This window comes from Furipterus horrens, unplaced genomic scaffold (genome assembly GCF_987537825.1).
Source record: "Furipterus horrens unplaced genomic scaffold, mFurHor1.1.pri manual_scaffold_9, whole genome shotgun sequence".
Lineage (NCBI taxonomy): Eukaryota > Metazoa > Chordata > Mammalia > Chiroptera > Furipteridae > Furipterus > Furipterus horrens.
Genome location: NW_028327179.1, coordinates 96,262,539 through 96,275,603, shown reverse-complemented (window position 1 = coordinate 96,275,603; position 13,065 = coordinate 96,262,539). Strand labels below are relative to the sequence as shown.

The 13,065-nt window shown below is 55.1% G+C and overlaps 1 protein-coding gene across 1 annotated transcript; it reads left to right on the top strand.

The window, feature by feature from the left end:
• The first annotated feature begins 4,591 nt into the window (after window positions 1-4,591).
• On the top strand, window positions 4,592-9,736 carry FAM131B (family with sequence similarity 131 member B). The gene is made up of 7 exons (XM_090287617.1): window positions 4,592-4,692; window positions 7,034-7,143; window positions 7,482-7,517; window positions 7,789-7,882; window positions 8,176-8,373; window positions 8,510-8,653; window positions 8,855-9,736. Exons 1-7 carry the CDS (start codon window positions 4,665-4,667, stop codon window positions 9,325-9,327), a joined length of 1,083 nt encoding a protein of 360 aa, XP_090143743.1. The 5' UTR covers window positions 4,592-4,664; the 3' UTR covers window positions 9,328-9,736.
• Window positions 9,737-13,065: the final 3,329 nt, after the last annotated feature.

Here is a 13,065-nt window from a genome sequence, read left to right as displayed (position 1 = left end):
AGCCCAGAACCCCTGGCCTGGCCTTCTGCATCAGATGTTTGGATGAAACCCCAAAATCTGAAGTGATTCTCTTCCAGACTTGCCCATAGACCTGCTTTTCAAAGAAAAGACAGGGCAAGTGCTTTCCCCCGATAATCTCAACAATAGACTCTATTAGCTCTCTCCTCTGTGGCATGGAGCCACAGGATCCTGTGAAATCAGGACTCAGTGATGCTGACCTGCTCCCGTGTCCCTGGGGACTGCACCACAGGGGTGGGGCGGGGGAGAGGTCCCCAGCATTGGTCATGCTGCCAAGCTTCCTTATCTCACTACACATTGCGACGAGTTCACCTTAGATTCCTAACATTTTGCAAAGGCTTCAACCTTCATCTAAAAGTCAGATGAGCATTGACCTATGTTGGCCTAAAAGGTTTTATTGCCCTGGCCTGCATGCTTCAGTCAGTTGGAGTGTCATCCCATAGACAGGAAGGCTGCTGGTTCAATTCCTGATCAGGGCACAAACCCAGGTCATGGCTTTGACCCCTCGCTGGGACGCATACAGGAAGGCAACCAATGGATGTTTCTTTTTCCTTCTTTCTCTCTCTTCCTTTCCCCTCTCTAAAAATAATGAAAAGGCAAATAAAATGAAATAGAAGGTTTTATCTCCCAGAGTCCAACAGATCAGAGACCGGTCCAGTGAGGCCTTTTTGTCCCCACCACCGACACTGGAATCAGAGAACTTCTGCTAGGGAACATGTCTTGTTATAAGGAGAGACTGAAAACTAGCTAGCTGTTCTGAGATGCCCTTTCTCCTCAGCAAACTTGCTCTGCCAGGAAGGGCCCTGCCTCAGCACAATGGCTAGGAGCCTCATCTATTGATTACTTACTCCACAGATGGCCAGCACAGATTCTATGGCACTTCCGACTCTGTGGAAATAGAACTGACACACTACCAACCCTGCCCCCCGGCGATCCATGACTTAGCTCTGAGTCTGCAGCCTAACCGGCACGCTCCATTCTTTGTCTTCTTGTGGAGTGACTATTAAGGAAATTATTCCGTTGAAGGAATACAGACCTCCATCACTGCTTGTTCTCAGAGTCTTCTGATTGCCCCCCAGGCCACCACCCTATTCCAGGTAGGCCTGCAGCACTTTTCCCAAGTTCCCCAGCATCACAATGCCTGCTTCTGGTGTCTTAAGCGAATAGTGCCTCCCGTGAGCCCCGAAGAGCTGCCCCAAAGCTGACTAAACTGAGGAGCAGCCAAAGTCACCTCCTCATTGCCCCGAGACACGGAGATTCCTATGTGATGCACAGACTTTGATGAGTAAGAACCAAGACATTCCTGTCCTCAGTGCTTGATGATAGCATCAGACCTATAGCAGACTGGAAGTCACCCTGGGGAAAGATCATCGCTTTTCCATCTCAAAATTTAGGAGTGGAGACAGATTCATGCCTCTCAACAGCTTATGGACTCACCCTGAAAGAAAGGCAAGAGTGAAAGAATGTGTATCAAGTACAACTTCCTGAACCAAGTCTTCTAATATTTAAAAACAAATAACAAACACACAAGCAACGCTTTTGCCTACAGCAACCAGGATGAATTTTCCATTTGTGGGGCTGAAAACCCGGGTTTTCTCAACTGCAATGCAAAGATAATGACTTCTTTATTGGGTTGTTATAAGGAGAGTTTGAAAACTCTTTGTCAACTGTAAAGTGATACTGGCATGTTATTTCTTATTATTTTATTCTCTATCTTCCCCACTCCCAGGTTCTTAGCTGATCTCACCTCCTACTTCTCAAAGAAAATAGACACCAGCAGACAGGAATCCCATTTTCCCATACTGACATCTGCTTCATCTTTCTTTCTGCTAGACGAATGTGTGTGTGCACATGTGATTTTTAAACAAAAATCGATACACTATTCTTATATTATATATAACCTGCTTTTGAAATAATGTCACATTATATCATGAATAATTTTCTGTCAACAAATACAGTCATAAGATATTATTAATGGCTCCATAGAATTCTATTTATAGACATTTACCATAATTTGCTTTACTAATCCCCAGGTTTGAAAATGTGACTTATGAACAAACTTTCCTTGTTATGTAAATAGCGCTCTGGAGGATGCTGTAGATTAAATCTTTGTCCACATTATTCTTTTTTAGATTTATTTCATTTTATCTTTAAAGAGAAAGGAAGGGAAGGAGAAAGAGAGGGAGAGAAACAACAAGGTGAGGTTGCCTCTCATGTACCCCCAACTGGGGACCTGGCCTCCAACCCAGACATGTCCCCTGACTGGGAATTGAACCAACAACCCTTTGGTTCGCAGGCCGGCACTCAATCCACTGAGCCACATCAACCAGGGCAACATTATTTTTATTTCCTTAGAATATTTCTATAAATGGAACAGCTGTGTCACAAGTTATTTATGACAACAACAACATCAATGCATATTTGAAAGATTTTTTTTCATCGGTACTATCAAACTGTCCTCTGGGAAGGTTGTTCTTGTTCATATCAGAACTGCAATCTTTGACCTTGACTCAAAAGATGGCAAAGAGACTAGGAGGATACCTTCAAATGGTGAGAAGTAAGAAGATCCTGCATAAGAAGCAGGAAGGAAGCTGGCCAAGATTGTGCCTATGATATTCTACTTTTCTATGGCACACACAAATACCTTTAAGACAGAACGTGGAATGAGACTGAGTCTTCAAGACCCGGGATCCCTTGTGTTGACCTTGATTTCAATCATTTGTGTAAATCCAGCCTCATACAGCTGTGCTAAAGGGATTGTGGAAGGAGTTTATATCCATGTTCGGATCAGAGTAATAGTGGAAAGAGTGGCATGAGAGCCCCAGGAGGGGACAGCAATGTCGGGTGGGAAGACACGAGCAGAACTGGCCACTTGACCCATTACGCCAGACCTGGAAGCCCCCCCCAGCAGTGCTTTCTCTGCTCCACCATAAGGGCTTGGGAGGTGCTGCTGTAGTAACGGAGGTTATTCCTTCTTTTCTTTTTCCATGTTTCCATTCGGTTTTCTTTGCAGCTAGACAATGCATTTCAGGTGGGCAGAATCCTGATACTTCTTTTGTGAAACAAACAATAGTAGATATGGGGGAAATACTTTATAATTCTTTCCACTGTCAAAAGAAGGTATCGGCTCCTGCCACAGATTATACTGGACAATTAAAATCTAAGCGGACCTACAACGGACTACTGTGTCTTCTCTCTCTGTGTTTTGTAGACGTAGATTTGGTTAATTTCTTCATGCACAGAGACCAAAGATCTCTCCATAATCTTATCTCCCAGATCTGCAATTAGATTAGCATCATCTCCTGTATGTCTTATGTGGGGGTCCACCAAATGGAATGGTTATCACCCTAAAGTTTAGCTCTCCGTCCATAATCTAAAGGTTAAAAGTTGCATCCAAAAGACCTGGTCTCTCTTTGTTACATGCCCACCCCAGGGACCCCTAGCCCACTGCCTTACTCCCTGTTCAACCTCGGGACATGAAAGCAGGTAGAGAGCAAACAGACCCTAGCTTAGGTCATTGGTGCTAAAACTCTGCCTTCTCACACTCTGGGTTTTCTGGGTACGGATTAGACAAGTCTCCTCGCCCTTTCTGATGTGACTTTTCTGGACTCCACTTTTAGTCTGCCGTAACCATCTGCCCACTTGACCCTCGCTACTTAGATCCCTCTCAATCCCGAGAGGCTTGCTTGGTACCTACCTGACCCTCCTCACTAGCCAGAGGGCAGTCCACCCTCTCTTGGTCTTGACGGCTTCCTGACATCCATGCTTTCATTTGTCAGAGAAGACCAAGGTTCAGAAAAGTTAAAACGGATTTCAAACTGTGTCTTCTGTCCAGCCTCAGGTCCTGACATTTTAATTTCATTTCAGGTGGGATTGAATTAGCTTCATTCTCCTCCCCGATGTCCAGTCGGGCCTGGAGTCAGATTGTCTGCATCGTACATGCATCGCCACAATTTCCAGCGAGCGCCGAGCTCGGGGAAGTCTAATACAGGATCCACTTGCAAAGACTTCGCATCTGTTGGATGGATAAACCGTGCGCAGGAAGCGCAGAGCATCCTAAACCGTACACAATCACGCCACCGCTGGAAGAAAACAAGTGTTTGCGGAATTTGGCTGCCAAGGCCGTTCACCCAGGCTTTATTCTTATCCCCACCCCACTTTCTCTCGAGCATCCCCAACCGCGACCCTAAATTTAACCCACCAGAGCCGAAGGGTGATCCGGGGCTCTTTACCCGGTTCCTGGGATCCCAGGAGGGCATTCTCCGGGACTCCACCCCCCACCCCACCCCCACTCGCAGCGCGAGCCCCGCCGGGACCGGAGGGGAGCCCCAGGTGGGGCTGGGGAAGGGCCGGCGGAGTGCGCGGCGGCAGGTCCGGGCGTGGGGGAGGTGCCGGGCGCAGCCAATCCCCGGGCCGCCCCCTCCCGGGCGGCGAGCAGAGCCGGGGCGGGGGAGCCAGGCGGCGGCGGCGGCGGCGGCGGTGGCGACGGCGGCGGGCGCGAGGAGGGATGGAGAGGGGCGGGGGCAGCGGAGCCGAGCGGAGACAGCCGCGGCGCTGCAGAGCGGCTGGGGCGGCGGCGCGGCTCCCGGTGCTCCCCCCGCGCCCGCCGCGCGTCGGCGAGGGTCCGGCCCCGGAGGCCCCGCGCCATGGGCTGCATCGGCTCCCGGACCGTGGGTGGGTACCGCGGCGCGGCGGGCGCGGGCGGACGCTGGGCTCGCCGGGTCCGCTCCTCCGGCCCCTCCCCCATCCTCCCCGCGCCCCTCCGGGGACCCCGCTCCGCACCGCCCCGCCAGCCCGGCCTGGCTGCCTCACCTTCCCTCCGCTCCCCTCCTCTCCGCCCCCATCGCGCGCCCCCAGGGCGAGCATCCCTCTGCGCTCTGGGCGTTCTCCCGTCCCCCTCCGGCTTCCTTCCTCCCATCCCCTCCTCCAGGCGCGGTCCCTCTCCATCAGCCTCTTCTCTCTCCTCCGTCGCTCGCCCCTCGGCTCCAGTCCCTCGCCCGCCACCCCCAGGCCCCTCCGCCTAGACTCTGCCTTCCTCGGCGCCCCCGCACCCCCATCTCCATTTCTGGAGCGGCCTCTTCTAAGAATCCTCACAGCACAGTCTCAGCCCCGAGTTTTTTTCCGCACGCACCCCGCACCCCCACCCCCGCCTCCATCTGGCTTGGGTGCTTTGCCCCCATCTCTTATTCTCTCCGTTGCCTTTTTCTGTCGTTCCTGCCTCCCGGGATTTGCTTTGTTCACGTGCATTTTCCCTCTGGGGCGGGGGCGGGGGCGGGATGCGCCTGCGGAGGGAATGGGTTGCACGCTGGGAGGGAATGGGGACGGGCTGCCTGTTGGGGGGTTAGTCGGTGGACGCGGGGTTGGGGGCGGAGGCAGAGGTCTGAAGGGACCTAGAGGGGTCGGGAGCCAGCTCCCAGCAGGGTGGGGCCGGGCCTGGGAGGATCCCGGGACTGAACAGCACCTGTCAGCCGGGGGTAGGGGTGTGGGGGCGGAGCCTGCCCTTTATTTACCTTTGATGGGAGGAGGGCAGGCGGGCGCTTCCTAGTTCATCTGACCCCCTCAACGTTTGACTTGCTACCGCCCCTGGCCTCCCACCCCCCAATTTTCCACATTTCAGCTCCCCATTTCTCCCGCCTACACGCCCCAGCGACCTCAGGCTGAGAGAATTCATATTATCACAGAGAAACTCACTCTCCGGTAGCCTGATTTCTCTGAGATTTGATTTATTTCCATGGATACCCCCCTTCTCCTCTGCGTTCACTTCTTCTCCGGTTCCCTCCCTACCCCTCCCTACCCCCTACCGCTCTGACTCAGCTCTCCCTCTTCTACAAAGGCCACCCCCCTCCCACTCTGCCGTCCCATATTCCTTCTCAGAGGTTGTCCTCTGCCTGCCCCATTCCTCCTGCCTCTACCCAGATATCCATCTTTCCCCCAAGCCACAGCCTCTGGCCTGACCCATCTCACCACTCCCCTGCAGCCCCAAGGGACAGGGGGCTCAATTTGAAGGGGTCCTACCTCCCTCAGACCCCTTAACCAGGAGCCCTGCCTTTAGGCCCAGCTATGACGTTGCATGCTGAATGCCTCCTCAGGCCGAGACCCCATTCAATTCACCCGTTCTCAAGAGTGGACCCCTAACCCAAAACTCAGAATCACAGAACTTCCTGTGTAGAAAGGATCTGTACGGTCAGATGCTTCACAGCCATCTGACTTGAGTCTCTACACCTCTCCAAGTGGTTCTTCCCCAAGCCTTCCAGGAGCCACGACCCTGCCCTTCATCTCAATCTCCCTTCACCCGGGCAGTGGCCATCCTTCTCGGCTCCCCGAAACCCTCAAACCCTTCCCATGCCTACTCTTTGGTTCCTGTTTTAAACGGTCCCCTTCTCTCTTCCCGTGGTCCCCGCTCCACTCCTCTTTAACCCATCACTTATCTTCCAGCAACCAGGCAAAATGATTTCATCTCCCGCTTTGCTTTCTCTGCTCTCACTGTTTCTGGGTTAACGCACCCAACTCCTGCCTCTGTCCCCTCCAAATGCCTCCTGTCAATCAAATTCACCAACTCCTACAGAGGGTCCCCTACACCCCTTCCACCTCACAAATAATGAAGCCACGCATAGAGAAGCCAGCCCCTAGAGAAGTCCCGCCCCCATCTATAGAAACATGATGGGTAGACCGCATGGCTCCCATGTGCCCATACATAGAAACCCTCCAGGATTGGTGAGGGCGGGATGAACAACAGTTTTCCTCCTAGAACCCAACCACTCCACTGACCCTTCCATTTACACATAACAATAGGTAAGGCCATACACCGCTTTTTCTGGGTTCGCTATTGTTGGTTGAGCTCAAATGGAATATTTGGGATCGGTATTATGGTTTCTTCTGCCAAAGATATGGGGAGAGTAATGTGGAAGGAATGGCAATGGGAAGAAGGAGCAGCCTAGCACTGGAGACCAGGAGGGGCCTTTTGGGTAGGGTGCAGGAGGGTGAGGTGGACCGACTAACTCTCCAGCCATTTCAGGGAATGAGGTGATTGCCGTGGACTGGAAGGGCCTGAAGGATGTCGACCAAATCAACATGGACAGCACCAGCTCACTGCACGGAAGCAGCCTCCACCGGCCGTCCGCGGAGGTGAGTCCCGTGTCCAGCTGCCCCCTCGCCAGAAGACCCCTGAAAGGCCCCAGAACCATCATGAACAAAGCCTCCCAGCTGCCTGAGCCTTGAAATCTCTTCCTAACATTGCAAACGCTCCTGCAGATGGACATCTGAGGGAGCATTTCTCCTACATCCCTCCAAGCACAAGCCAAATAAACGTTGCTCTGCACGCACGGACACCCTGAGTCCCTCTGCTAATCTCAGGAAAGCCCTCCCTCCTTCACACTCTTCTGGGAGTCCCTCGAGGAAGGAGGGGGTTTCCTTGCATTCCTGAAGTGCCTGGGATGCCCACTCCCATTTCTCTCTCTTCACAGCAAACCCGGACGGACTTCTCCTGGGACGGCATCAATGTGAGTGCGGTCCTCCCCAGCCTCCCCTGGCCCAGCCTAACTCCTCTCCCTTCTGTTCCCGCAGCAAAGTATCCCTCACTCCAGCAGGCTCTGCCTACCCACCACGTCTTCAAGGGTGGTGGGAGGATAGGTCTCCTTGGCACCCCCGGGTATAATGGTTTTCCCTATCACCTGCCCGAGCTCAGATCCTTCCTGCATGTGAACTTCCTACATGGAAGGCACCCCATGCCCTCTTAATCCTCTGCTCCTCCTCCCACATTCCCCATTCCAGCTCTCCATGGAGGACACCACTTCCATTCTTCCGAAGCTTAAGCGAAACTCTAACGCCTATGGCATCGGGGCCCTGGCCAAGTCATCGTTCTCAGGTGAGATCGCCCAGCTGGGGATGCGTCCAGACAGGAGATGCTCCCAGGCTCCTGGTCTCAGTCTCCCTGCTCCTTCGGGCCTGAAGAGGACCCTCGTCTTCCTGTCCCTGACCTATTTGTCCTTTCTGTCAAGGCTCTCCCATCCCCCAGGGTGCACTGATATATGGAGACCTAGGGGAGCCTGCCCTGCCTCCAGGGATGGAGTCCCGGGGGTGGGGTGGGGATGAGGGAGAGGACCTGTTATGGGTACTGTGTGATATTCTGGAGGGTATGAGGACTGTCTGGTCCCTCAGGGATTTCGAGAAGCATGAAGGACCATGTGACGAAACCCACAGCCATGGGGCAAGGCCGAGTGGCCCACATGATTGAGTGGCAGGGCTGGGGGAAGGCCCCAGCCATTCAGCCGCAACACAGCCACGAGGCCGTGCGCCGGGATACCGATGCCTACTCTGACCTCAGCGACGGCGAGAAGGAGGCGCGTTTCCTTGCAGGTACACTTGTTCCCCGAAGCCTCGAGAGGCCCATTTCGGAATGGCCAGAGACTGACCCTCCAACCCCGCCCGCTATGGCAAGATCAGCTCTGTCCATAGGAGGACCATCTTGTGCTGACTACGTTTCTTCTCCCAGGTGTCATGGAACAGTTTGCCATTTCCGAGGCCACACTCATGGCCTGGTCCTCCATGGATGGCGAGGATATGAGTGTCAACTCTGCCCAGGAGCCGTTGGGCTGCAACTACGGTGACAACTACCAGGAGTTGATGGAGAGTCAAGGTGAGGGAGGGAGGGCTCCAGAATCCAAGTGCTGAGGCCTAAGAGGGCCCCCCAACTATCCAGGCTACCTGTTTCCATCTCTGTCCTTCTAACACTCTCTGTTCGGCTCAGCTTGCCACTGCCCCCCTTCCCTGATGTCTCACCCTCAATTCTGTGTGCTGCTGCTGTGGCCCCTCCCAACAGCCACGATTCTCTTTACAGATGCCCTCACTCAAGCCCCCATGGATGGATGGCCTCACTCCTACGTGTCCCAGGGCATGTACTGTCTGGGGTCGTCGGATGCCTGGGAAGCAAGCGACCAGTCCCTCATTGCCTCTCCGGCCACCGGCTCCTATCTTGGCCCTGCGTTTGATGACTCACAGCCAAGCTTGCATGACATGGGGCCTGCCCAGCCTGCTTCGGGATACTCTGTTCAGGAGCCCCCACCTTTGCTGGGGGGGGACACCGACTGGGCTCCGGGGGTGGGCAGTGTGGACCTGGTGAGGGGCCCTGCGGAGGAGGAGAAGAGGCCCTTGGCCCCTGAGGAGGAAGAGGACGCGGGATGCCGGGACCTGGAGTCTCTCTCCCCACGAGAAGACCCCGAGATGTCCACCGCTCTCAGCCGGAAGGTGTCTGATGTCACATCCTCGGGCGTACAGTCCTTTGATGAGGAGGAGGGCGAGGCCAATAACTAGCTTCTTCCCACTCTACGCCCAACCTTCCACTTGCACCTGAAGGGCATGGCTGCAACAATACCCTCCCTTCCCCCAGCAGTACAGCTGAAACCCGGCAGGAGACGGCGAGGACCCAGGAGCTGCCCGTCCTCGCCAGGCAAATGGAGGGCCAGGGCGGGATTCTATCCAGGCTCGTGCTGTAGAAACCACAGGTCCGGGGAATGAGGCCCAGGCAACCAGATGGCTATAAACTCGGCTTGGCTGCGGGCTTCTGGGTCTGTGATGCTGAAGCTCCAGTTTGTATCCTGGGGACAGGAGCACAGAGCGGCCTGTGGCCATCGACTAGATCTGTTTTTCATGCCCCGATTTCGTCTTCCAGGAGCCTTGACCGTGGCTGTCCAAATGCCTCCCTTCTCCATGTCACTCTTGCTTTTCCCTCCCGACTCTGTGTTTTCTCTGGCTGTGGTCCCAGCTCGACCCTACTCTGAAGAACAGACCTCAGGGGCTGTTGGACGTGGCTTGATGGTTGTAGGAGAAACCTGGTCTCCTTTGAGGATGGAGAGCCTGCCTCCAGTGGGTAGCTCGGCTTCTGAGATCAGGAGCCACTGGGAAGGTGGACGTGGCAGCTGGGGTGCACAAGGGCACAAACAGAAGTCTTGGATAAAACCCACTCAGAGACCAGAGTCACTGATGGGACCCAGAACAGACATGCCCACCTGCTCTGGGATATTGAATATCCCGTGACTGAACGGTGGGGCCTAAGGGTCCGGGGAAGGACCCAGTGGGCTGGCGGCTCCAGCTCCTGCTTCCTTTGTCTGCCTTCTTCCATCCTCTGCTCCAGGAGCTCCCGCCCACAGGGGGTGACACAGAATGCAGGTGTCCTGCCAGGCGGGGAAGCATGACAGCTGTGCCTCCCTCCATCCACCCCCGAATTCTCTGGAGCTGTTTACACTTTTCTCTTTGCCTTTTCTACATTTTTATAACTTCTTGGGGACTCAGGTTGAGTGGGGTGGAGGGAGGAGTCTGGTGCTGTCAGGCCCCCGCCTGGTGGGCTCTCAGCCCCTTTCTCTCCTTCTTCAGCTCCTCCCAGGCCCCTTCTGGGGCCTCCTGCAGAGAGGGGACCGGTCTTCTTCCTTCTAGGGTGGGTTTACAGTGATGCTTAAGCCCCTGAAACTGCTTGCCCTTCCACACCCAGTTTCCATCCCTGTGGGGACTTCTGTCTGCAGCACCCGAAGCTCCCACACTTCCGTAAGCGGTCCTGACGGCAGGGACAGGCCGGCGCAGAGAAGCGGCAGCTGTGGAGCCCACAGTGGGAGCCGTTCCCGAGCTCCCGGCCCGCGGAGAACCTGGGCAGGAGAGAGGAACCGAGAGGCTCACGGCCCACCTTTCCTCTTGCCTCATCGGAGGCTTAGGTCCAAGGCCTCGCGCTCTGCCCAGACTTTGTCAGGGGTCCTATTGCTCCTGTCCTCTGCCAGGAAGGGAGCATGTCGTCTCTCTGAGACCCCGGCCACACACTACCTTATCCCCACCCCTGTCCCCACATGTGTATTTCTTTGGAATGAGGACATTGAGAATTGTGGTGTTTCTGTCCATCTGTGACCCTGCCCTCCCTCAGGTTCACATTTTCCTACCCAGGTGGTCCTGAAATGCAACCCAGGTTGGGGGTCCCATGTCTTCAGGGGAGGGGAGGCCGAGTCTTGGAGGCAATGCTAGTAGGCATGGTGAGCACAGGTGGGTGAAGAGTTGCTTCCCTCATCCAGAGCTGTCCCTTGTGTTTAATCATGTGACCTGACTCGGGAGGCGCCAGGACCTCCTGCGTGGTAGGAGCTCTGGGAAGTGGTCTTGTGCGCCCCCTCACCCTGCACTCCCGCCCACGCAGGTCTTGGGGTTTTGCATGCTCAGGGCTCCCTCCTCCCAGGGGGCCATTTCCTCACCTCGTGCACCCTGCTCAGTGGATACGTCATCTTTTCCTCCTAGTCTCAGCCTCTTCCTGCGCCCCATTCTGCCCCCAGACCGCAGTGGACACCCACTCCAGTGAGTGGGCTCGTTCGTTTCAGTTCCTTTTTGCTCAGGGCCCCGGGGAGTCAGGGCGGGGAGCTAGGCAGGGAGACGAAAGCAGCGCTCTTTCCCCCCTCCCTGCTCCAGGAAGCCTTCCTTTCGGCCGAAAGATGACTGAATTGTCAAGGAATCTAGGCGATTTCAGACACCAGCGGGGCTCCCCATCCCCGGTGCTGGCGGCTGGCACATGCGCAGGCCAGAGCTCCGCTGGGGGTCTGCATTGCAAGGCGCTCCCCTCCACCAAGGAGCTGGCCTGGGACCCTCTTAGGACTCTTCTGGAGGGAGACACTGCCCCTTCGGTGCTGGGGGCAGGGTGCATGGGGATCGCTTGTAGCCTATTTGCGGGGGGGGAGGGGCATGTGCTGGAAGAGGCCGTTGGGGGTGAGGGAGGGTTGCTTTTCCTTTGGGGTTAAAGGCTGTGCAGCTCGATTCACAACAGTTCCAGAACGGGGCTGTTTTTGTATTCTTGTGACTGACACTGCTCTTGCTAAATGATTTTCTTTGGGGGGAGGGTGCATTTTATTTTCAATTCACCTTATTAAAGGGAAACCCGAATCTCCCATTCCTCCCCTTCCCCCTGTCCCTCGCCCCCGCTTCCTTATTCTCCTTGTGTTAAGGAGGGCAACTTGGTGAATGTGTTTATGATCTTTTCCCTGCCCCCTCCCACACAGCCCATGCTTGTCTTCCAGGTCTGGGGAACACCCACTTGTATGGCCAGTCTTAGCATGTTTTCTTAATGTGACAGCCCATCCCAGGCCCAAGAGAGATTCTATGACATATATTACAGAGAGAATTATATAAATATATATAAATATTATAGAGTATATACACATGGGCTTTGGCTACAGCCTCTCTCTTGGCCTGGGGAGGGGGAGGCGTGTGATGCTGCGGAGGGCTCCAGGCTGGCTGTGTTCATTGGTACTAAACAGAATGTGGTGGCGTTCCCTGACTGTGAGTGTCTTATTTGGGGGAAGAAGGAGTCTGGGCCCAGGGGAGGTGAAGGAGGAGAATGTCACGTCAGAGAGGGGACGCAGCTAGAGGGTGTGGAGGCGGGAGGGAGAAAGACTGGGGTGTGGAAGCAGGGCTCTTGGACGTGCAGAGCCCCTGGGGCCACTCACAGAAAAGGCAAGCTCGGGGCAGTCTCCCTGTTGCTGATTCGGGGAAGATATGGTTCTGCCTTCCCAAGCGTGGAAGCATCAAAGAAGTCGGCCACCTTGACATTGAACCCCCAGCTGTCCACCCCAAGAGGAAGAACACAAAGAACGAGTCCAAGGGCTGGTGGCTGAGGGTCCCAGTGATGGGCCTGTCTGGCCTGAGCCTTGGCCCTTGGCAGGAGAGGCCCCAGTCAGAGCAGTTGAGGGCAGAGCTGACCCTTCGGAAGGACAGATCAATGACCACCATGGGAAGAGCCGGGATGGATTTCCTAGAAAGTGACCTGGAAACAAGGGCAAGGGAGGAGTGGAGGTGGGACAGGGAGGATTTGGCTCAAGGTGCCCCTTCCACAGAGTCGGCTGTGACATGGTCTCTTTTCAGGCTGCTCCTTGATAGTATCTTTCCCCACATGTCGCTGCTTAAATCCAGGACAAAGGAGGGGCATCTGGGGCTGGCCTTTCGCTGTCCTCATGATGGCCCTTGCTTGGGGACAGATAGTGGAAGCCAGATGGAGTCTACTGGCAAATTTCGGGAAGCAGGAGACCACAG